This window comes from Pinus tabuliformis, chromosome Q (genome assembly GCF_031772625.1).
Source record: "Pinus tabuliformis cultivar Carrire ecotype Pingquan chromosome Q, CPIR1, whole genome shotgun sequence".
In the NCBI taxonomy this organism is placed as follows: domain Eukaryota; kingdom Viridiplantae; phylum Streptophyta; class Pinopsida; order Pinales; family Pinaceae; genus Pinus; species Pinus tabuliformis.
In genome coordinates this window covers 454,662,997-454,689,490 of record NC_142296.1, presented here as the reverse complement: position 1 = coordinate 454,689,490, position 26,494 = coordinate 454,662,997, and the positions used below count along the sequence as shown (strand labels likewise).

Sequence of the window (26,494 nt, the reverse complement as noted above, 5' to 3'; positions counted from 1 at the left end):
ATCAGAGGTCCGCCACTGATAATTAGAGGTTCTCCATTGATAATAAGAGATTTGCGAATGATGATAAGGGATCAGCCACTGATAATCAGAGATCTGCACTGACAATAAGAGATCTGTCAATGATGATAAGAGATCTGCCACTGATAATCAGAGATCTGCCAATCTACAATTGATCTGCTAACAATAAGAGAGATAAATTACTGATGCGAGGGCCTGATCACCAAAGCAAGAGAGAGAGAACTCAATGTGTTGCAAATGAAGGCTTCTCTTCAATATATAGGAATTTTTGAGACAAAATCCCTAACTCGAATAAAGTTTTTGGAAGCTCCTAGAGTGATCCATTTTTGCACATGTCGAATTAGATCACTTAAGTGATTTTATTTTGCACATGTCAAAATACCTTTATAAAACAATTTTGAAATAATTTTTTAACTTATAAAAATAATTTGCACTTGAGAAAGAATTCACTTCAAGGGTGAAAGGGGTTAACTCCTAGAGTGTTTTTCTAGGGAAATTTCTCCCTTGTACAAAATTCAACAATTAGTGGGTTATATAGGCTCAAATTGGGTTGGGAGTGTAGTTGATAGGAAAAGCACCTTAGGGTGTTGCTTCAGTGTGGGATCAACAATGATTTCATGGTTTAGCACGAAGCAAAGTTCAGTGGCACTCATTTCAACATAGGCAGAGTACATGGTTGCAAGTTTAGTGAGTTTTGAGGCCATTTGGCTTCACAAGATGCTCACAGGGCTCTTTGGTCATGAGTTGGATCCGACAGTGATTCATTGTGACAATTACAGTTGCATTAAGCTCTCTGTGAATCTAGTGTTTCTTGACAGGTCCAAGCATATTGAGATAAGTTATCACTTTGTCAGAGACAAGGCCCAAAGGGGTGCTGTGAGGTTGCAGTACATATCCATAGATGAGTAGGTGGCAAACATTCTCACCAAGCCTCTAGTGAAAGGGAAGTTTGCGTTCTATAGGGACAAGCTAGGGGTGGTGGAGAATCCATTCCTTGCTAGGAGTTGGTGTTGATTTTTGTGGTAGTGTTGCTAACATCGACATTGTGATAATATTGACAAGGGTCCAAAAAATGAAAAAAAATAAAGAAAAAATTGGCAAACATTAACAAAATTAAAAAAATACAAAAATATTCCCTTTTTTTCAATTTTTTTAATATCTAAACCATCCACAACATAAATAAATGCAAGGACACATGAATATGAGAGGAAAACAAATATATAAGATGTCTAATGCTACATCACACATAACAATAAATCATGTCTTGAATCCTTAGTCCTGACTCAACCTCAAAATATCAACAAAAAATATAATAAATGTATCTCATATCATGAGTCATATACAATGAAATTAGATATGTAAACCACTAAGTTACTAAGTTCTAACTAATGATTTCCTTTGCCCCTTTTGCGAGAAAATGTAATGGTTTTTCCTCTAGATGAAGAAGGCCCTTGGGTTGGCATTGGACTCTGATGTCCTCTAGAAGAAGTAGGAGGAGGTAGACTACGTCTCTACTAGTGACCATGGTAGGTGGTGTCACCTCCTCCTCCTGTTGCTCCTGTTGCTCCTCCTCTACCTCTCTCTCCCCTGCAATTGCTACCTCCTCTAACCACTCAGGGGCCGATTTCATGACAGGCCTATCGACGTCAACCCTCCATGCTGCAGTGGTGTCAATCCCATCCAATGAAATGGCCTACCCTTCAGGTGTCTTTTGAAGTTGCGTCACCCACAATTGGTGATTGTAGTAGACGTAGACTATGTCGGTAAGGCGCTGGGGCTCTAACATATATGAGGGTCAGAAATTATAAATTAATAATTATAAAAATAATAAACTATAGTTTTAATGAATTCAAAAAATTAAATTTAAATTTTTTTAACATGTTGCGCTTCTTGGTATGTATCTTCTCAAATACACTCTAGTTCTGCTCGCATTCGGAGGAGCCACATGTCTGGTTGAGCACTCGAATGGCAAGCTTTTAGAGATTGGGTACTTTGCCACCATAGCTTGTCCACCACGCATCTACAACAAATAAGATAAACATAAGAAAAAAATTGAAATTTGAAAGATGAAGCAAAGTATGAAGAGACAATGAAATTTGAAACAAACTAAAGCTTACTTGGAATTGTGGTCTTCCTATCCACGATGGCCATGCCAAAGCTAAATGTGACACTTGCTATCCTGTATTTCTCCATTTCTTTAGAAATTCCTGCATGTTCTTTTGGAGATGACACCATCTTATGCACATAAGTAAAGAATCCATCAATGTCAAATATGAAACCAAGGGAGTAAGAAAATGTTGGGTTTAGGTAGATCCCTGTAGCATGAATGGGACGATGGTGTGTATTGATCCATCGCTCATCAATCACTCTCCATATCAATTGTTGTTTCTCAAACTTCTCATACCCCTTATCCTCATAATAGCTACAAATGGGTTCTTTGGCCCTACTATTGTGGGCTTGTCTCTATCAACTAATCAAAAAACTTTTACCAAAGGTTCAGTAATGGCACACGCCTCCTACATTCTTGCCTAAAATCTCTTTTGGTATGAGACTAACGTGCATATGGCCTCTCCCTATGGTTTGTGGCTAAAAGATAAAGCAGGCCACTCTTCTGAAAGAAACATTCTCTTCACATCCCACATAGAATTTGAGAGAGATTGAAGAGATATGAAGCTAGTGGTAAACCGTGTAATAGTATGACACACCAACCCTTTGTTATTGGTGTATCTTCTCATCAAATGAAGCACATATACATGATTATATATACATTTTGTTATGCTTTTTGATGATTCAATAATATCCCTAACATGAAGAGTTTTTCCTATGTTCTCTAACATCGAGTCAATACAATGTGCAGCACAAGGTGTCCAAAAAAAGTTAGGATACTTCTCCATAAGCAACTTGCCAACAACAACATAGTTTATAGTGTTGTTTGGAATGACTTGGACAACATTTTGTGGACCTACCTCCTGAATGAACACGTCCAACAAATCACATAATAATCGTGCATCTTTGATATGTGCATATGCATCAACAAATTTCGTAAACATTGCCCCCTTGGGACAGTTAGCCAAGAAGTTAATAAAGGTTCTACCCTTTTGATTAGTCCAACGATCTGACATCACAATGCATCTCGCGTGTTCTCATGATGCCCTGAATTCCTCCAATATAGCAGTGCCATTAGCCTTTTCATTTTGAAGAAGACACCCCCTCAAATCATCATAGGAAGATACTTTGTACCTTAGACCAACAATAGTAATAACATCAAATGGATTGTTCTCGACAATGCTGAAGGGAATGTCACGCCATATAAAACACCTACCCATTAGCTTGTTAGCTTCTCCTTCTCCGTTCTCTTAAGCATTGACTTGATAGACAGTTGTGCACCAGATGTGGTTCTAAGAACAAAAAATGATGAGGTAGATGTGGGGTTGGCCATTGTAGAAGCTGATGCTGAAGAAGTAGAACCACGCTCACTTGCCCCCATTCCTCCCCTTGCAATTTGACTTTTCATAGCTTCCTTGTCACTTTTGGCTGAATCTTTATCATCTAATGATTTTAATGGCAATACAGAGGATTTCCGGAGATGCATTTGGACAAAGTCCTACGTCATGGCCTAGAATTTATCCAAGTCGCTCTTTCAATCAGGATATACCTCTTGTCATATGCTTCCCACACAACTTGCAACTCAAATTTTTTCTTCGAACCCGCCATTGGGTTCACCATATTCTTAAATGTAAGATTGAACCTAGGGCACGAGAAGAATTTTAAAAAGTAAAAATCAACATTTTTACAATCAAGAAACCCTCTCCACTCAATGAAACAATAATGGCAAAAAAACACATTCCCTGCCCCTAGCAAAATCATGGAAAATAAATGGGTGATTGAAACGCAAGGAAAAACTGAGAGAACAAAAAGAAACAGGGCTGAAATGGATGCCCATGCATGCAAGTGCACGGCTTGTTGAGGAAAGTCGGTCCACAATGCAATTTTTCTTGAGAAGGATCCTCAATATCGTTGGTTTTTTCCTCTTTAAGCTTAGGAAATTTGTTCTCCTGCTCCTCTACTCTCTAACCATGACCTATGTTTGCAAAATGAGGGGAAAAAACCAAAAATTAACTTTATAAATAGACCTGTTCATGGATGCCCAATTATTCGGTTGCGTCACCATAATATTGTGATTTTTTTGGGGAGAAAAAAAATCGCCGAAAACATTGGCCAAAAATATCGCTTCCTTGAAAAAAGCGCGATGTCTCGATATTATCGCGATGTTTGCAACACTGGTTTGTAGCAATGGAAGGTCCTCTTTAGGTGTTCGTTTGAGAGGAGCAAGAATTATGATTTTTATCCTAAGTTAAAGCACATTAATTAATTTATTGATTAATGTTGGATACTGAGCTAAAGTTTACATGGATAAGTAATCTAGTTATTTGAGTGACATAGATCTAATCTCCACCATTGATCTAAGTGGGTTAGGATTTAATCCTACCCCTCTATCACTCTGTAGATTAGGGGTTTGGCTCAAGTGAAATTATAAAGAGAACCTAAGGGAGAGGTTGGAGACACATCACAATTTTAAGGAAGCATTTTTCTCATGAGTGAGAGGCTTGAGTGAATAAGGAGAAAGAGGAAAAGTGTGCCACAGCTTTTTGGAAGGAGAATTTGTGTGAGGGCCGAGAATCTTGAAGGGTGCCAAGACTTGGATGATAGAGAGAGGGTGAAAAGCCTGAGCAGGCTGAGACTGCAAGAGAGGGCTGCGATTTCCAGCAAGTGGGCTGAGACTTGGAGGCTGAGTTTCCTTGGACAGGCTGAGAATTCCAGTGCACAGGCTGTATGGCTAGGAGGGTTGAGTTTTTGCAGGTACAGGCCGAGATCTCAGGGTCAATTCATTTTCTGGAGCAGCCATATTTTAGCAGCTGAATTCTTCCTCGGGCCAAAAATCTTAGGGCAGAATTCCATGTCCTAATATTGCTGTATTTTCTGTGTAAATTCGCCATGGGTCTAGGCCCTTAAATTTTTCCAGACTTCATAGAAAGTGAAGGGAGATTATTGGGCTATTGGGCAGAATTTGTGCTCTCTTGTGGTGATTTCCTATTTATTATTTTTTTTCCATTACATTTTATTTCTGAAGTTCAGAACACCAATATATTTTTTTTCACAGTTTTAGAATTAATTTGAGCATAAATTATTTTCCGGGTAATAAAATAATTGTGAGAAACAATAAATTGGATCTGGTGTTAAAAGTTCAACAGTAGGAATTCTTTTCTTGGAGGAGTTGGAGGTTAAAGTTGGTAGTTGGTGTGATGCTAGTTTGTTATGGTTACCATAGGTGGTCTTGGAGAGCATTATGGACTAGTCATAGCTTGTGATAAATTAGTGCACTATATGGACAAGTTTATCACAAGCCGCTGGCTCGTACTTCATTCTTATGTTAATATGAAGTGCACATTCTTGTCTTAAATTTCTGTACTTGAAAATCTTATTTACAGTTTATCTCTTAGATGATTTGAGCATTTAGTAGTTCTGGTTTATCATGCTGATTTGATATAATTGTAGGCATCTTTAGTTTGTTGAACTGACAAGTAAAGAGAAGCTAACTAGGCAGATTTGTAGCTGGTAGAAATTTGCTGTAGTAAGATAAAATTCAGATCTGGTTTGTACTTGGCGATGTGCCCTTAAGGGCTGGGAATCATCTCTCAAGTTTGTATATGATTTGATATTTGTTGTCTTGAGCTGCCTAGTTGGTTGATTAATGGAGAAATTTATATGCTGCTGGAATTGATAAATCAATTTCAGCTTCAAGGATGAAAGTTCATTATGAAACTGATCCAAGAAACCTCAAGTAGCATTGAAATTTGAGTTGTGATAAAGTGCTGAAAATTCCTAGGAAGCACTCAACTCTTTGCTTGTAAATTGGCATGTCCTGCTCCCACTTTACTTTTGCTCCCAACAGCCTTGCTTAGGTGATCAACATTGATAGCAACAAGTTATTATGGTATTAGAGGTATGGATGCATTAAGTTTCAAAATCATTCTTCGTTGAATGAGTTATAGATGGTATATGTATTGACAATGGTACATGAGAAGGAAGAAATGTGGAACTTGTTTATCTGGAAAGAAAATTAGGAAACTATTTAAAGAAAGGAAGGCGTGGAGAGCTAAGTTTATGTTGGATCTAGTCCATTGTGATATTTGCAAAATAATTAGGTTAGCTTTGGTTTCTAGTGCAAAGCATTTTCTATTGTTTGTTGATATTTTTCTCTAGTAAGATGTGTATGTATGTTTTGAAAGGGAAGTTGATTCTTTTGCTTGATTTAAAGTTTATAAGGAGGCAATAGAGACTGGAGCATTTAGAAGAATACACGCTCTCTGGTTTGATAATGGAGGTGAACTTTTCTCAAATGTGTTTGTTGATTTTTGCAAGGAGTATATGATGACATCTTTTTGCACCTTATAGACCCCAATGGAAAGGGGTAGTTGAGAGAGGATTTACAATAATAATGGAGATGATTAGATGCATGTTACTGTGTGGGGTGGTTCCAAACAAATATTGGCTAATAGTTTATGCTATTGCACATCTACAAAACATGAATCCTACAAAGATGGTGTGAGATATTACACTAGAAGAAGTCTGGTTTGTCAGTAACTGTAGGTATGCCAATTTAGAGTTTTTGGTTTTGGAGCGTACATTTTGATTTTGAGTGATGATAGGAGAAAGTTAGACCCAAAATACAAATAATTGATGTTTGACATTTTTTGGTTATAGTGATTAGTCAAAGGCTTATAACTTGTTGGGTATGGACACTAACAAGGTGTAGGGACAGAATTGAGCTATGGCGCAAGTGGAACCATTGTAGGATAAAGGTTAGACATTGAGAGTTGGTGTGCAAGGAGCACATTGAGATTAATTTTCTCTTGAAGGAATAAGGGATATGGCTGATTTGGAGAATAAAAACAAGAAATGAAGATAAAAATGGTACTACACTACTTTGGAGGATGTGAGATTGGATGGGTTTCCTTAGCCTAGAGAGGGAAGTCCAAGTAGGAGATCAATGAAAATAGGTAAGTGGGTTGATTATTTTTAGTTTGATTGAATGAGGAATTTTGGAATTGAGTGCATAGTGAGTAATTCCATCTACATCTATTCTGTAGAGGCACTCAGGCAGCAATTTGACGATTGTTTCAAATTGTAGTAGAACTCATATCTAGTTGATGGAGGGCACATTTCAGGGGACTTGTAACCATTAATGTTCTCAATGTTAGTGCCCATGATATTACCGGTTTTATTTCAATTCAACCAGGTAATCCAGATAATTTTGCAAGCCTGACTATGATGCACTCGTTTGGTTTGTTCATAAGCTCATCAATTTTGGAACAATCATGGTATACTCCACTTATTTACTACCAAGGATTGACAATTGCAGTTAGTACTGTACCTCGATACCTCTTGAGAACGTGTGTTGAGATTTCGTGGGAATCTACGAATTTGAAAATGCTTCATAGGAATGATGTGTTGGAGACTTGAAATAAGTTCCTAAACCCCAAAATACTGATACGAAACAGCTCAAACCTTTGGTGAAAAGCTCCATAAACGCTCCCAACTATGCATCATCGTATATGCCCCTTTAGGAGCGTTTCAAACCTGCTCCAAAGCTCCCAATCTAGAATTTCCTTGAAATTCTGCTCCTGCTTGAATGAACAAACTGAAACTAATTTGTAATGCCAAGACACAGAATTTCTCTACCAATTTGCAGCGGAATAGAACAGAATTAAACACAGTCACATGATAGCAAAAAACACAATATTTTCTAGGGAACCCAACTGGGAAAACCCTCTGCTAGCTGTAGAAATTTTATTGACAAAGTTTGAGCAAATAGAATTATTACAAGGAAAATTGTTTCTCTAGAGAACAAGCTCGTTCTCCCTGCTAGTACTTAGCTCGAAACCTGTTTGCAAGAACCCTGTCCTTAGCTCCTAAATCCTTGTGCTGGTCTTGGAAATTTCCTCCTATTTCCTAGGAATTTCTCCTAATTCCTAGCACACACCAGCAAGAATTTTTTCTGCCAAAAAACTACATATAGGCCTCTCCTTGACGCTCTTCCTAGCTTTTCTAGCTCACACACAAAGCTCGTGCTCAACAATTGATTGTACAAGTGTGCCTTCGTCCTCCTTATAAGCAGTTTGATCATGCTATAACTGGCTAATCCAAATTTGGAACACGAGTTGTGATTGACAAGGTTAACTAAGTCGAATTGCTTGTTGTACTCATCCTAGCCTCAATCAAGACAGAAGCTTCACAAACTCGTCCTCTTCTAAATATGAACTACCTGTTAGAAGTCTGCTGAACTGATCTTCCAACTCCACACATGAGATAACTGCTTTATGACTCGTCCTAATTTATAGGAACTCGTGCATGCTAAAGAAGAACAAATCATGGTCTTTCTTGATGAAGGCACAAGTTTTAAGACCTTCATTCGCTACTTTTTAACACTCCATCTAAGTGAGGAAGGGATTCTATACAACTCCAACTTATCTCTGAAGTGAACAAAACTGCTTTTTGCCAATGCCTTGGTCAAGATATCTGCTATCTGCTCCTTTGTCTGAATATACGGTAGCTTCACTATCCCTTTTTGTACACAATCTCTGAGATGATGATACTTGACCTCGATATGCTTTGGGCGATCATGAAACACTGGGTTTTCAGAGAGCTTAATGCAACTCTGATTATCACAGTAGGCTCCATCCTCTGTTTGAAAAGACCTATAAGCAACTTCCTCATCCAAATAGCCTCGCATGCTGCCAAACTGTCAGCCATGTACTCGAACTTTGCATAACTAAGTGCAATTGATCTCTACTTCCCGCTGTACCAGGAAACAATTGCTAACCCAATGCTAAAGAAGCCACCTGAAGTACTCTTCCAATTTGTGGAACACCCTGCCCAATCTGCATCTATGAAGCCCTCAAGCCTCACTCCATCAACCTATCTGTACCACATTCCATTATTCGCTGTGCTCCTAAGATACCTCAAAACATGCTTCGCAACAACCCAGTGAACTCTGGTCGGTTCCATCATGAATTGAATTAGCTGGTTGATTGCAAAACAAATATCAGGTCGTGTGTTGACCAAGTACATCAATAACCGGATGAGTTGCTTGAATATTGTAGCTTCAACTCGCTCTGCTCTACTAGCATCAACCTTCCTCCAGTTTGTGACTAGAGGTGTGGCCATGGGCTTGCAATCCTGCATATGAAATCTTCAGAGTATCTCTATAGTGTACTTCCCTTGTCCCACGAAGATCTCACCATCACCCTTCCAAACCTCCATGCCAAGGAAATAGTGCATAAGCTCCATATCCTTCATCTCAAAATCCCTTGCAATCTTGGATCAAGTTGTTTGCTCTAGTTAATATAAGATCGTCAACATAGAGCACTAGAATGAGCAGAATTCCTCCAACCATGATGTAGTACAGGTTGGCATCCACCTCACTCTTAGTGAAGCCCAATCCTTGAAGGTAACTGTCAATACGAGTGTACCATGCTCTTGGATCCTGTTTGAGCCCATAAAGAGCTCTCTTTAGCCTGCAGTGTGCACACATGTGTCTTTGTTGAACTACTCAAACCCCTTTAGTTGCTCCATATAAATCTCCTCCTCAACCACTCTGTTGAGGAATGCTGTCTTCATGTCCATCTGGTGGATCTTCCACCCCATCTGTGCTGCAAGTGCCAGAATAGTCCTGATGGATGAATACCGTGCTACTGGGGAAAAGGTCTCATCATAGTCTATGCCCTCAATCTGTGAGAAGCCCTTGGCCACAAACCTGGCCTTGTACTTCTCCACACTCCCATTTGCTCCATGCTTCACCTTGTACACCCATCTCGATCCTACTACTGATTAACCCTCAAGTCATGGCACACTCTCCTAGATGCTGTTCTTCATGATGGAGGAATATTCCACCACCATGGCATCCTGCCAAACTTGCTGAGAAGCTACCTCCTTGTAAGAAGAAGGCTCAGTGTCTACCAACTCTATCATGAGTGCCATATAACCTGTGTACCTCTGTGTTTGTTTTCTTTGCTTGAGCATGGTGCTAGGAGCTTCAACCTTCTCTTGAGCCTCCTGAATCAACCTATCAGTCCACTTGGGTCTCTTCCTCCCTTTGATAGGAGTCTCTAACTGAGTAGTTTTCTACTTTCGTCTTGGTCTCTTCTCGTCATCATCTTGCTCTGCATTCTGCCGTGGATTCTGTTGTGCGAGCCTCTTGTCACTTGGATAAGACTCTGTCTGTGATCCTTGCTGAGGCTTCTCGTTGGGAGCAAGTAGCTCCTACTCTCAAGGTACTGCAATCTGCTCTCACTCTAAGGACTCCCTTAGAGCTCTGCCCTCTTGGAACCTCACATGCCACCCGAGAACTGTCTTCTTGAGTCCTGGTAGATACACCTTGTATGCTTAAGCTGTTTCACTGCATCCAACGAAAATACCCTTTTCTGCTCTTCCCACTACCTTTGGACACATGGCAATAAACGTTTTTGCCAAAAATACAGAAGTGTGAAACATCAGGCTTCTTGCCTGTGAAAGCCTCCTCTGGTGTAACTCATCTAGGAACCTAGTGTGGACTCCTATTTTGCAGAAATACTGCAGTGTTGCATGCCTTTGCCCACAAGAACATATTTAGTCCATGATCATGCAACATGGCCTTGGCCGCTCCAACAATACTATGGTTCTTCCTCCCAGCCACCCCATTTTGCTGAGGGTTATGGGGTGCTAGTAGCTCTCTCTTAATGCCCTCCTGTGAACACAACTCTTTAAAGGTATTGGAGACATATTCTCCACCATTGTCATTCCTCACTGCCTTGATCTTCTTCTCAATATGGTTTTCTACTAAGGCCTTAAACTCCATGAACTTGGTTAAGACTTCATCCTTCTTCTTCACAAAATATATTCAAGTTTTCCAAGAATAATCTTCAATGAAAGTAACATAATACCAGTGTCCCATAAGAGACAAAGAAGAGAAGGGTCCACACACATCTGAATGCACCAGCTCCAAAATACCTTTGGCTTTGCTGTCCCAGCCTTGAAAAGAAGTCTTGGCATACTTGCCAAGCGTGCATCCCTTGCACACTCCATTCTTGTCAAAGTTGCATGTTGGTAATCCTGTGGATATCTGCTGAAGAATCTTCAGCGCCCCATGATGCAAGTGTCCCATGCACATGTGCCAAAGTTCTCCAACATCTTTACTCTGCTCACCATTTGCCTTGTTGCTTAAGGTTGCACAAGTCTCCACTTGCAACCTGTAAAGGTTCTTCATCCTCACACCTATCTGCTTCATTGATCCAGAAGCTAAGTGCTTGAGGTATGCCTTACCTCTGTTGAAGATGACATCATATCCCTTGTCCTCAAGGGTTGCTACTGAAACTAGGTTCTTCTTTAGCCCTGGAACATAGAGAACATCTCTGAGATGGAGAGAGTTCCCAGACTCCCTCTCAAAGCTGACAGTACCAACTCCCTTGGTCGCATACTTGCCATTATCTCCAAGCTCGATATGAACTTGCATGTCCTTCTCCTCTAGCTGGCTAAAGTACTCCCTATTCCCGATCATGTGGAAGGAGGCTTCAAATCAACATACCGTGTGCTTCTCCCTACTGAGCTTGCCATGCAAGCTATCAATGAAAAATCTTTCTCGAATTGAGAAGCAAACTCATCTACCTTAGCTGATGCAGCAACATGATCCTTACTGGATCCCTTCTTTCGTTTTGGACACTTAGTAGCATAGTGCCCAAACTCATGGCAATGGGAGCACTTGATCTTACTTAGATCCTTCATCTTCTTTTCGCCCTTTTGACTAGACTTGGCCTTCCCTTTGCCTTTCTTTCCCTTAGCCTTGCATGCATGAGCAAAATTTTCCTTGTCTTCGGACTTTTTTGATCTACCATCTTGGGTTCCTCTCCGGATTTCTTCCTGCACACAATTAGTCCATAATCTTTCCCAACTGGGAAAGTTCTCTTTGCCATTGACAACATCCTGGAACCCATACCAAGACTTGTGATGTCCTAGTAAAGCAAAAATCACAAGGTCCTGCTCAGGTACAGTGCCACCCACACCTCTTAGCTCATCTCAAACCTGAGTGAAGTTTGTGAGATATGAGATAATGGGCTCTCCTTGTTTCATACAAATGCTCCTTAGCTTCTCCTTAAGAGCAATCCTCCCAGCATCATTGGTACTCTGATATAAATCTAAAACAATTTTGAACATCTCAAACGATGTCTTCTTCTCATGGATACGAGGAACTATATGATTTTGACCCCTTCTAGAATAATCCTCCTTTCCTTGATATCATTGTTATTATGCTGGGCCAATTGTTGGGGATTTTGAGGTGGTGCTATCGCCTACTTGATAAAGTCTCCCACCCCATTATCTTCTAACACTATCGTGATCCTCCCTTTCCAAGAGATAAAGTTAGAGGCTCCACAATGGTCAACTTTCAGTCCTTAGGAGGCCATCCTTCTTGCTCAGAGAACTCTCTTCAATCTAGCATTGTCCTTCCTAATTGTTTAGCGCTGGTCACAAACTGATCTCTGTGCTGGTCTTTATTCTGATTTGTGCTCTGATACCATGTAGAATTTCCTTGAAAGTTTGCTATTGCTTCAATGAACAAACTGCAACTAATTTGTGGCACCATGACACATAATTTCTCTACCAATTTTCAATGGAATAGAACAAAATTAAACATAGTCACAGGATAGCAAAGAACACAATATTTTCTAGGGAACCCAACTGGGAAAACCCTTTGCTAGCTGCAAGAATTTTATTGAGAAAGTTTGAGAAAATATAATTATTACAAGGCAAATTGTTTCTCTAAAGAACAAGCTCGTTCTCCTTGCTATTATTCATCTCGAAACTTGCTGGCACGAACCTTGTCCTTAGTTCTTAAATCCTTGCGCTGGTCCTGGAAATTTCCTCCTATTTCCTAGCGCACAAGAGGCTCCTATTTCCTAGGAATTTCTCCTAATTCATAACACGTAGCAGCTCGAATTTTGTCTGCTAAAAAACTGTGTATAAGCCTCTCCTTCACGCTCTTCCTAGCTCTGCTAGCTCACACACAAAACTCATGCTCAACAATTGATTGTACAAGTGTGCCTTCATCCTTCTTATAAGCAGTTTGATCATGCTATAACTGACAAATCCAAATTTGGAACACAAGTTGTGATTGACAAGGTTAACTAAGTGGAACTTGCTTGTTGTACTTGTCCTAGCCTCAATCAAGATTGAAGCTTCACAAACTCGTCCTCTTCTAATTATGAACTGCTTGTTAGAAGTCTGTGGAACTAATATTCCAACTCCACGCATGAGATAGCTGCTCCATGACTTGTCCTAATTTATAGGAACTCGTGCATGCTAAAGAAGAACAAATCTTGGTCTTTCTTAACTAAAGCACAAGTCAAGAAGACCTTCAGTCACTCCTTTTCAACACCCAAGATTGGGGAAATGCTAGGTACAGACTCCCCAAACCTCAGTAGCAATACCATGCTACTTAGTCCACACTTGGATGCCACTATCAAGTGGGGGGGGGGGCGGGGTACGATGCTTTGTAAACAACAAAAGGAACAATTAGAAGCTTGCAACTGAAGTAAAGGAGTATGGTTTATATGGGCTTGTTGATGATGAGAAGGAAAAATTGCACAATTAGTGGACAACAATTGAAGGAACACACTATGGCATCAATGGTATAGTCATTTGAAATATCAATCTCTTTCCTTATTGACAGAAGGAAAATTAGTGTTTGGCTTATTAGAGATTTAAGAGCAGAAGGGGACGTATGTGAAGCTTGCCTTGTAGGAAAAAAATATTGATTGGCATTTGAAGAAGGGAAAGCTTGGGAGGTGAATATAGTTATTGAATTGGTGCATGTGGATATATGTGGTCCAATGAGGATGATATCCATTTTTTGTGTTAGAGACTTCCTATTGATAGTTGATTACTTTCGTAAGAACATGTGGGTATATTCTCTGAAACAAGAGTCATATGTTTTTTTCGAGCTATATATTTTAAGCTTGTGGGAGAAACTCCTTCAACTCGGACAAGAATCACCGAGAAAAAGATAATAGAGAAAATGTAAACAACATGCCTATTTTTCTTTATCTGTTGTTGTCGATGAAAAAAATAAAAAGAATAAAATGCTTAGAGAGGGTAAATTTGCTTCTGTAGTGAAGCAGAATGGTGCTTCTACAATGACACTTAACAAGAACATTAATTAGTTGTTCTACCAAGGTGTGGAAGAGTCGATTTCAATGGGAAAACCAATATCTGCACCCATATGTTAAGAGGTTGAATTCTTCATGCAACATTGACTTTTAGAGTCTGGTGAAACAATGGTCAAATAAGATGGCTAGTGACTTGACTCATTCTAGATCAACTATGCTAGTTTCATGTCATGCAATTCATTTTTGTTGCTGATTGTGATAGTTAATAGAATTGGGTTGTAGATACATTTTGTAGAACAATTGGTCTAAATAAGTTGTTCTACTATGGGGTAAGCAACAATATTTAATGTGACCATTACAGAAGGGTGTTAGAGTAAATATCATAACTATCATATTTAGGATTTTTTAGCTTTATGAATGTACTGTGTGTGTCATAATCAATGTTGAAAAAGTCGACATTGGGAATAAATCGAAAAGGGTCTTGTTGCCGCAAAATCTAGCAGGCCTTGTGGAGGGGATTTTTTGGTCTTGGAAAGTCTCAACATCAAGGGTTGTAGTGGTTGCCTCAAAATCATTCCTCTTGGTGGCCATTCTTTCCATTTTCATCCATAATTTCTCTTGCCCTAGTTATTTGCCCTAGGATAAAACCCTAGTTTGGTTAAAGCTTCAACTTGAGGGCTTGTTGAAGGTTTCATGTGCCTTTGCCTTGTCGATACTCATTATTGGAAACCTTTTCTTTACACCTTGACCTGGAGACATTCCCTTTTCCATGTTATTACTCAAACCCTAGGTCCAATTTGCCCTATTTTGGGCTTGTCTGAGGGAAGCACATTGCCTCTTCTTCATCGCTTGAGCCTTGTCCTTAAGTTGAGACTTCCTTTTGAAGCCTTTGTGTCACCTTATAACTATAAACCTAGAATATCTCTTAGGTGACCTATATACCAGGACTCCTCCCATTGGTGAAAATCCATAAAGAGTAGGGGGTAGTAGTTGTGGTGACAATGGGCTACTACCTTATTGTTGTCACTTGGTCTAGTGATTGCCTTGTAGGGTACCCCTCCACAAGGCCTACCAGATTTTACCACAACAATTTTGGCACTGTTGCCGGGGAGGAAGCAAGTCTACTGCCTTGTAATTTGAAGCTTTAGCTTCATTCCTTCGAAGAGGAAAATCTCAAACGACAAGATAGATCCTCTTCTGGCGACTCCTACTTCAAACCATACCCAATCACCTAGTAGTTGTTTAGGCAAGACCATAGCTCCAAGAAAGAGAAAAATCTCTGAGAAGACTACTAATCCCAACACTTACCCTATCGATCCGACTACCCCTGTGGTTAGGAACTCTTTCCCAGTAATACTCCCCCTACCATACCCATTGATAGGCCTTGGATCATTACTTCTTCAAGGCCTTTGGATTTAAGTGGACATCCTGATGCTTCTCACCCTTATCAAGAGTGGATCCCCAAATTCAGACCATACCCAATCCCCTAGTAGTTGTTTAGGCAAGACCATAGCTCCAAGAAAGAGAAAAATCTTTGAGAAGACTACTAATCCCAGCGCTTACCCTATCGATCCAACTACCCCTGTGGTTAGGAACTCTTTCCCAGTAATACTCCCCCTACCATACCCATGGATAGGCCTTGGATCATTGCTGCTTTAAGTGGACATCCTGATGCTTCTCACCCTTATCAAGAGTGGATCCCCAAATTCAATGACACTGATGTCACCATAGCTGAAAAACATATTCATAACTTCTATTGCACAGTGAGTGTTAGGTTTATAACACAAGAAGATGTTGTCATGATGCTTTTTTACCTCTCACTTGATGGAAATGCTAGAGACTGGTATCTTAGTTTGCCCCAAGTAAGCATCATTGATTGGGATACATTCCATGAGGCATTCAAGAATAGGTAGGCTACAAAATTAGATGGAGGTCTATGCATTGATAGATTCTTGGCTGCAACTAAAATTGATAAGGAAGCCACAAAGGAATTCACTCAAACGTTTGATAACCTCCTTAGGGAAGTCTTCGATAGATGTAGACCCTTTGATGTTGTCGTATTTGATAGATATATCAAGGCTTTTCATGGGCATTTGACTTATGCTCTCAAAGATAAGAACCCTAACAACTTGGCTTAGGCAAAGAAGATTGCTGCTGAGGTTGAGCAAAATTTGAATGTTGTAGGAATTAATATGTTCAACTACCTTAGAGTCAAGATTGAGCCAAAGGTAAAGTCGAGTTCTCAAGGTGGTGCTGCAATGCAAGCCTTTGCTTAAAAGTTTGAAAAGTTCACCACTAAAATCATGCAGGATCAAAAGACTCTCATGAATAGAATGGCTGTGATAAAATGGGGACAAGGGTCTATGCCTGGTTTTCCTCCTAAGAACCAATTTAATGAGGACAAATCCATCGCTAGAAAGACCATCGAGGGGGACCATGCCATGCAACAGGGTGTTCCAAACACTCTTGCCCCAACCAACTTGGTTGGACAAGGAGGGTCACCTTGGTATCAATCTTTTGAGGATCATGAAGAGGATGGTCCTTGAGCAAGAAGAAGAGGAGGAAAATCCTGAGCTTTTGTCTGTAGTAAATGAGAGTCATCCTTTCAATATCTTTCTTGGGGATGATTACTTCCACCCAGAGCCTAGCAAAGCCCAAATTGATGCTAAGCAACTTGAACCTGTGCTGGTTGTTGAAAATAGTGGGAGATTTAAATGTCTTGAATACTCTAGAAGGAATAATGACCAAGCTCAAGCAAGCTCTAGTTTTGGAAATCCATCTCAAGGGAAGGAGAATCCCCGAGGGAAACCTTAAGGTAAACCAAAGTCAAAACCCAAGAATGACAAAGATTGAATTAGATGTCGATATGGGAAATGTTTTGACTAAGGTTAATGTGCAAGTCCCCCTTAAAGAGATGACTAATCTTCCTCCCTAAAGGAGGCAAATCAAGAAGGCTTTAGGTTTTGAAGATGAACTTGATGATCCCCTTGTTATATTACAAAATATGCACTTTGACAAGGAAATTGGGGGTCACGAGCCATTCCTATTGTCCCTAGTGATTAATAATCTTATACTTCACAATTGCATGCTTGATTCAGGGGCTTCCACCAATGTCATACCATTGAAAGTTATGCACCAATTAGAAATGGACATCACTAGGCCATATAAGAATGTGTGTGGTTTTGATTCTAGGTGCATCCTTGCCCATGGTCTTATTAAAGATCTTAAGGTATCTCTGGCAACCAACAAAGATATTTCTGTATTAATGGATATTGTTGTCATTGATGTGTCAATGCATGGGGAATGTTGTTATCAAGGAAATGGTGTGCTTCAATTAGTGGACAATTGCAAATGGATCTATCATGTGCCACCATTCCCGAGCCTAATGGGAGTTCATTTGTCCTTTATAGGGAACCCTAATTGCCTAATCATGCGGAAGATATTGAACCCTTCCAATCCCTTGCCCATAATATCCATGAGACCAAGATTACACCCGAAGATAGTGAATCAAAGCCCTCCTAGTTGGCCTTTAAAATCTCTCAAGCCCCCTGCTTCTCAAGAGGTCTACCATATCAAGAAACCAAATTCAATGCCGACCTTTCCCAAGAAGCAATGGGTCCAAAAACCAAAGAGGGACTACCGAGTAGGTGATCTCGTTTTGGTTGATAAAGACCTTATTCCTATCAAGATCCATGGGAAAGCAGATGTAGGTTACTTCTATATTGCTAAGCTTGTTGGTGAACTTTTGCCTTCTCCAGTGAAAGGGAGATGCCTCACCTTCTTTGATGGAATCTGACATTCACATATCATGCATAGTAGTATAGTTGCATTGCATCTTGTGTGAGCATTCTAATATCATTTGTATCATGTTTCATATAGATTAAATTATTCTATACGAATTTATACCTTCATATAAAACATGGGCGATATCTTATGCCCGGTGCACATGCTCCCAAACAAGTTTATTGCAATGTGCAGGTTATAGGTTTGCAAGCCTAGGGATTGTTGGAGTTCGCATGAACTCCTGTTCGAGCGTATGGATCATGTGATCTACGGTGAGCTCATGTCCCTGAGTTGGAGCCAGATGTTACCCACCAAAATGGGTATAACCCTATAGGAGAAAACTTTTCTCTTATTCTTCACATCTAGCCGACTAGCCATGCAACCCATGTCAACCACCACTAGCTGTTGATGTGCCATTTTATCTCCTCCACTTACATCAGCCATATGCTTCTCACCCATTCAGCAAGAGCACATGAACAAAGGCGGACTTCCGATCAAAAGGTACTTTATTCATTTTGCAATCAAGTGCTTATGCATGTTTGTAGTTGGGCATTTGATATGGATTATGGGGTGAACTGGAAGAATGAAGGGTTTTGACCGTGGTCTTGATATCTCACCTTAAATGGGGGGTCAATCTCCGATCCTAGTCTAGTGGGACCTCCCCTAATGGTCCAATGGGAATAGGAGGGGCACTACTTGGGAAACCCTGATTGAGATAATGTAGTTATATCTATCCCTTTTCCATACTTATCACTTTCCATCATACATTACAAGCCCTTATCTCACATCCATTCTTCGGGTTCAACAGGCCATTGTTCTTCGAGATTTGATACCCATACATCCTCATACCTCAGTAGGTCTAGGAATTTTTCCCTGGGAGGTTGATACAACTTAAAGAAAAAGAAAAGAGCATATCATGGCCACAAAATAAAATAAAAGAATATCAAAATGCAAAAGATGGCTGGGACATACACATTAGCACGTGGGAAAAAGCCTAGCATGAGCTCTACCCCACTCATTATGGCCATAACCCTTGCATGTCCCAACCTCGATGAGAAATGAAATGGCTCATCCTTAAGGGGTAATACAACTGCAATATCATTTAAAGCAAGCTATAACCCTTTGAGCTCTGAGTAGTAATTCAAAGAAAAATCGAAGTAAAAGGCGCACAAGAGGGGTGGAAAAACATAAGCCGAGTTGCTAACTCCTGCATCCACGATTGCTCCCTCCCAACATATATACACTTAGGATGTGGATCCCCATCATGTTGGTCCCTTTGACCATGACACTCAGCCATAAAGTCTTCTCCCCTCCATACCATCATTATTTTTCACTAACACCTATCAATTGAAGGATAGATTGAGGAAATGTTACTCCCCCTTAGGGGTGGGAAAGACCTAATAGGCTTGTCCTTTAGCCACTCCTACCTAGGGAGGAAACACCATTGCAAGCTCAAGGCCCTAATTTTGGAAGGGAACCTCTATTTGAAGTATTAAATAGCTCATTACATTCAAGTTCAGTTCACTTAGATGCAATAATGATTATTGTCCTTGATGACTGGTTGCTTTCACTAGACTTATTGTTGTGATTGTCATGTGGTTTAGCAACCCATGTTTTAGGCACCTTACCCACAGGTACCCAAGTCGTTAGAGAAGTATTTTGGCACTCACAAGTGAAGCGTTGAGAGCCTTGGGTCTTCACACAGTAGTAGCACATCACATATGACCCTTGGCACCTCCTGCACCCAGGACATTCTACCACTTTGCACTACATTTGATGATTCTTCAGGATGATACACTTGGACCCATCGTGCCTTTAGGCCAGCCTTAGCATCAAATGATGGATGGCAACTGATTCAGGGTCCATACAAGGATGGTCTCACCTTTAGAGACTTGGGAGGGCTAGTCGCACGTGGAAAGCCCTCAATATTGGAGTAGAGTTGGAAACTTTTTCATTGTTGGAAACCCGTGAGACCACTTTGTGGTACCCTAGTTGGATTTTGGGGACCATAGAGAGCCATTGATGGAGATTTGAGGGCCAACCCTCCAATGATGATTTTTAGATGCTACTAAATCACTCTTGGCACCTTATAGCATCAACGCTTAACATTTGGAGCCTCTTTTATGGATGATGTCAACCTTAGAGGCCTCACAAGTCACACATGTGGGCTTATAGTAGCATTTATGTCAAAGCTAGTTGGGTTGGCTTGTAACTGAAGGGTTTCATTGTAATTTTACTTTTTAGTAGGGGATTTTAGACTAAAATTAGAACTCATCCTCATAAAAATAGAGGAGAGGATCATTTCATTCATCATCATCACTGGTGACAATTCAACCTCTCTTGTGTTGATTTTTGTAGCGTCGAATGTGTTCTAGCCACAAAACTTTGTGGAGAGGCTAGAATACATGTATTCTCCAAAACCTAGAAATAGTTTGGGAAAATAACACCTAGAGATGGTTTAATTAAAATAATTGATCATTTTTAATGTATTCCTAAGTCTAAACTTAGGAAATGTGATTAATTAAATCTGGTGCGAATCTTCTAGATAAAGACGAGGATCATTTCATTCATCATCATCACTGGTGACAATTCAACCTCTCTTGTGTTGATTTTTGTAGCGTCGAATGTGTTCTAGCCACAAAACTTTGTGGAGAGGCTAGAATACATGTATTCTCCAAAACCTAGAAATAGTTTGGGAAAATAACACCTAGAGATGGTTTAATTAAAATAATTGATCATTTTTAATATATTCCTAAGTCTAAACTTAGGAAATGTGATTAATTAAATCTGGTGCGAATCTTCTAGATAAAGACGAGGATCAACTCCCAGTTAATCTTAGCCTTTGATTATGTTTTAATCTTGGCCGTTGGTGCTCCAACGAGAGATTATAAGAAGGAGCTTGATGGGCACTTGGAGAACACACTGAGATATTGAGATCTAGAGATAGAATTCTCAAGAGTAGCAGTGTTGAGTTGCCAGAGAGAGATCGAGTGATCTTCTTGCAGTGAGGGGCAGGGATAGTAGACTAGAGGGGATTTTTCTAGTCCTGGTGAGTGCAAGGCAGAGAAGGCATTGAGAGGTCCAGAGAGGCAGTGCAGTGCTTCAGAGGGAGTCCACAATTTTGCTGAGGACTAGTCGAGATCTAGTGCCAGAAGCTAGGGTGTGAGTCCAGAGGGCCAGAGGGTCGAGTTTCCAATCGGCAGAAGGTTAGAAGGAGGAGGTGATGCAGTGATTGCGTGAGCCCACGCAGAGACTACGCAGAGATAGCGTAGGGTAGCTCATCCAGAGCCCAGATCAGTGTCGGACCTCCAGTGACAGTGTGAGATGTTTTCTCACTACCTCTTTGCCAGTTTATTCTTTGTATTAGATAGACAGTTTGGGCATCCAATGATTTGTACTCAGAAAATTATTGCTTAATAATAAAGCCCTCAGCTGCTGCACTGGTTTTCCTGTATTGGGTTTTTCCGGGGACATTTGTCCAAAAATCACTGTGTATGTGTGTGCGTTTATTTCTTTCCTGTGCAGTATTTGGTTTTCGCAGTATTTTATGTTGTGAAGGTTGCAGTAGATTTTATTTCGATGTTTACTATGTAACACTGTAAATAATTTGATTCAGAAATTAACGAGTAGGAGAAATTTAGTCAGTTGTTGCAGTAGGGATTCAGGGTCACTGAATTCTTACATCTTCTAGAATTTTGACCTTCTTGTACCTTTCTAGAGATGTGATATATGGAGCATTTATTTGTATTGGATTTATATTCTTGCCTTTGGAGAAGTTGCCTTGGATCAATGATTAGATTGTACACACATTGTCTTGTAAGGGCTTTATTATTGAAAATTTCTGATCTTATGTCTAATGTATGGAATAAATTGATGATCCAGGGGTTTTCTGTTGTGCCCTAGTTTATTGAATATCAATTTTATGGATGTTAGGTCTCATTATCGTATGCATTACTCATTGTATGATATGTGAATGAAAATCCCCTTGGTGATCTTATATTAGCTCTCCCTAGTGAATTTTGGTCCCTCACAAAGGTAATAGTTAGGGTTTTGTTGCTAGGAGTAGGGCATCAAAATATTCTTACTCCTTTGCAAGTTTTAGCCATTCTTAAGAATCCATAGACTCCATCAACCCTAGTACTAGGTGTTGGCCATGCCTTGTTGGTGATCAGGTCATATTTTATCCTCAAATTAAATTTCACTCTCTTTCTATAATTCATCCCTCTCAAGGCCAAGTGATCTAATTAGGGCTTAGTGCAAATTAGCTAGGGAGGGGAATTTTTGGTCTTGGAAAATCTCAACATTAAGTGTTCTAGTGGTTGCCTCAAAATCAGTCTTCTTGGTGGCCATTCTTCCCATTTTTATCCATAATTTCTCTTTCCCTAGTAATTTTCCCTAGGATAAAACCTTAGGTTGGTTAAAGCTTCAACTTGAGGGCTTGTTGAAGGTTTTGTGTGCCTTTTCCTTGCAAATACTCATTATTGGAAACCTTTTCTTTACACTTTGACCTTGGGACATTCCCTTTTCCTTGCTATTACTCAAATCCTAGGTCTAGTGTGCCCTATTTTAGGTTTGCCTAAGGGAAACACACTGTGTCTTCTTCATCGCTTGAGCCTTGTCCTTAAGTCGAGTCTTCCTTTTGAAGCCTTCGTGTCACCTTGTACCTATAAAAACCTAGAATATCTCTTAGGTGGCCTATATACAGGGACTCCTCCCATTAATGAAAATCCATAAAGAGGAGGGGGTAGTAGCTGTGGTGACAATTGGCTACTACCTTATTGTTGTTACTTGGCCTAGTGATTGCCTTGTAGGGTACCTCTCCACAAGAATTGCTAGATTTTGTGGCAACAACTCTGACGAAAAAATGTAGAAATCTAGAAAAATTGGCAAAACATAGTCAAAATTAAGAAAACACAAAGATATTCATTTTTTTTTTTCAATTTTTTTAGCATTTAAGGTATCCACAACATCACATAAATATATGAAAATAGAACTAATATATATAAGAACTTGAGTGCTACATCACATATCAATGGTAGATCATGTCCTAAATGTTGAGTGCTGACTTAGTCTTAAGAGTAAAAAAAATATAATAAATGTATTTCATCATCACGAGTCATCTACAATCAGATTAAGTACATAAACTAGTGAGTTCCTCTACCCCTTTTATGGGAAAAGGTAATGGCTTTTACTCTAGAGGAAGAAGGTCCAGAGGCTGGAATTGGAATCTGACATCCTCTAGAAAAAGAAATAAGAGGTAGCTTGATGTCCTCTACTGGTGACCATGCTAGGTGGTGTCACCTCATGTTGCTGCTGCTCCTCCTCTACCTCTCTCTCCCTTGCGGCTGCTACCTCCTTTGGTGCCTCCTCCTCTAACTAATCGATGATCATTTCAATGATAGGCCTCTTGGTCTCAACCCTCCATGCAACAGTGGTTGTTGGAGAGAACTCCTTGAACAATGGAAAAAAATCGATCAATACTTGAAAAAAATTGCTTTTTTACTCCTCGTTGCCTATAAAACCTTTGTTTCTTCTCGGAGTTCAAATTGCATAGTTGGGAATGAAAAATGACCCAAAAAAACATCAAAAGCTAATTTGACCTGCACCGGGTCTGGTAGCAACCAGTAAATTTTTCCATCAACTTGAGGAAAATTCGTGACTTTTATGATAAAATCAAGAGTTTTTCAAATTAAAAAAATTGCTGATAAAATTGGCGCTCCGAAAAACTTGCAAGTCGCCGATGTTATTGGGACTTTTGCAATAGTGGTTAAAATGTCATTTTATTATTAATGGCACGATGAAGTGATAATATAATTGAGTCATATCCTCATCTAAGTCACATCAAAATTCATACTAGTTAAGAAATTATGGTTCGAGTGTTATGTAACTTGCATAGCATACGTCACTTTTCACCTATGTAATATGACATTACATCATTGAATAATATCTTTCAAGTATCTCTCATTTTTTTTGTTTCGTATTCTTGCCTTTGCATGAAACTCAACTCAATTTTTTAGTCTCTTTGTAGGTAGAACTTAGAAGGATGTAGGAAACAATTTGACAAACTCTCTTGTAAACACTTTACTCGCTGAACGATTAAAGACATAATCTGATCTTTAGGTTGATAAGTGAGGTAAATGATTCATACAATGTGAATTGTCATGGATATTCCACTGGACAATTCATCACAACAGATCTGATAAAATTGTACTTAAAAATCTGAAATCTACACTATTAGGGTTTATTTCTCTTTAGATTTTTGGATCTGTAATTTACTGTTATTGCGCATGCATTCAAATTATAATTATGCAAAAAATAGAGAGCAATGAAAGAAAAACTCACAAACCATAATTGACACTCCTAGGAAACCCTTTTGGAAGAAAATCCAATTGGAAGGTTAGGCTGCTTTGCTCTCTTTCTCTGAATAGAAAATGGATGCAAGTACAAAGAAGTAAGACCTATGGCTCGTGGGCTGCTACATTGCACAAATCTTCTCTGTGTGCTCTCTCCCTATCCCTCTCGGCTACCTTGCTCGTCTATGGAACAATATGTACTCGAAAAGAATGGAACCGCTTTTCCTCCTAGTGGCCTTATAACACAACCTGATAGCCTACTAGTGGTGAAGTTAGACTCCATCATCTCTTAACTAGAGTTACAATATGGACTCTTCTAGAGTCTTCTTCATCAGAATATCACAGGGCTAGCTCCTTTTCCATGAATAATGGGGGTTGATGTGGCATCGTCTCAAATTATAGTGATCAAAATAGGAAGGTCAACTTCCAAGTGGCATAATTTTTTATTATGGACTCCAATTGAGGTGATTGTTGCGCCCGTAAATGATCCAATCCGGATCGGTAAATGAGTTGTTAGCTTTGGAATTAGTCAATAGTGTTGTCAAGCATTCTAAAGTGCTCTCATAAACTATTTATGAATTAATGATACATGATATCTCCTGCTGTTTCTCACCAAAGTTACCAGGTGTGATTCCGAGATTAGAGGTTTCTTGGATTCACCACCACCAAAATCTATTTACCAAGGATGTATCTTCTTGTGAATCCCTAAAATTTTGCATGAGAAGTGAAAAAAACCTCCTTATTAAGATCCTGTTCAATTTAAGTTGTTTTCTTTATTATATATGCTGTACTTATCTTGATCTCTTTATTTCCTTTTGTGCTGCTTGGATATTATCAATCCATCCTGGCTCTGAACCTTGCTATTCTCTGCTCAGAACAATGCATGTCTCAGTCCTTACGTGGAGAATATATTTTGTATGAATTTTGTAGTTGGATCTTGTAACTAGACATGAGAGTATTAATGTGGAACAAAATCCCATTCTAAGGAAACACTAGTATAGTATGATTACTTGCTATCATGGGCATCACATAGATAACAACCACAAGCCAGAGATATTACTAATATTAAACAGATTCCAGTGCATTATTTTTATAGTATCATATGTCTTCATAATTGCATTTTTTCCACAGCATGAGTGATGCTGATCTACTTGTTTGAAATCAGTAGGCCTGTTTTCTTATTTCTTGCTAAACAAGATTGAAAACATTTCTAATGTTTTTATGAGAAATGACCAATTAAAATAATGTTGTTGGCTTAGCTGATCATATGTGTCAATAGGAAGAGTCTTTTTCATGCTAAAAGTTACTCAGACGATGTTCAACAGAGAAAGTTAAGAGTAGTTGAGCATTTACAAGTTTTCAGACTTTTTATCACAGTACTAGTATCAGTTGCCTTTTGTCAGGACTTTGTAAAATCTAGTAAACTGAAACTGTTGATTGTGATTCGATTTGATTAATTCTAATAGTTAGGGTATCAATATGTTGTGGTTTTTGCAGGTGGATCTACCATCACTATTGTGCTATGGTTATGGCACTTGTAAGTCTGACATGGGAGATCAAAGGGCAACCTAGCTGTGTCCAGAAGCAGGTCTGTATTGTTGTTGTTTTATCCATGTTATTGAATATGGTATGAAGATATTGCTTTTTTCTCTGCATAGTTATAAGCCCAAGGTTCTTAATTTTGTGAAATTATATTGCTAATGTATGAACTGCAGCAAGGTGTCCGTCTCTTTTTGACATGGGCTGTAATGCAAGGGGTTGCTATGCTGCTTCAAAACAGATACCAGCGGCAACGATTATACACCCGTATTGCATTAGGAAAGGTACTATGCTTTTATTATCCTGGCATGTAGCGTCTTTTATATTTATTCTTGAATCTCAGTATGAACTTCCACAACTTATCCATTGATATATGCCCGAACTCATTGTTGAAGTATAAATCCGCCAGCGAAGTTCTACAGTCTATCCATGTATTAACCTCATTGAGTGACCAAAAACAAGTAATGACTGGAAGTTATGACATGTATAATGAAGCAAGGGAGCACATAACATCTCAAATCTAGTCTAAGGCTATAGAGTAAATGAAATTATCAACTAAGAGAATAACAATGAATTTATATACCAAGTTACGTAGATCCAAAG

At 39.4% G+C, this 26,494-nt stretch overlaps 1 protein-coding gene across 1 annotated transcript in view; it reads left to right on the top strand.

Annotated features, from left to right (window-relative positions):
- The window catches only part of LOC149220161 (uncharacterized), a 126,684-nt gene that overhangs the window by 54,653 nt on the left and 45,537 nt on the right, over window positions 1-26,494 (top strand). The window contains exons 6-7 of the mRNA XM_089384688.1: window positions 25,850-25,940; window positions 26,068-26,175. Of these exons, the coding sequence (XP_089240814.1) occupies window positions 25,850-25,940; window positions 26,068-26,175 (199 nt within the window). The remainder of the gene's footprint in view (window positions 1-25,849; window positions 25,941-26,067; window positions 26,176-26,494) is intronic.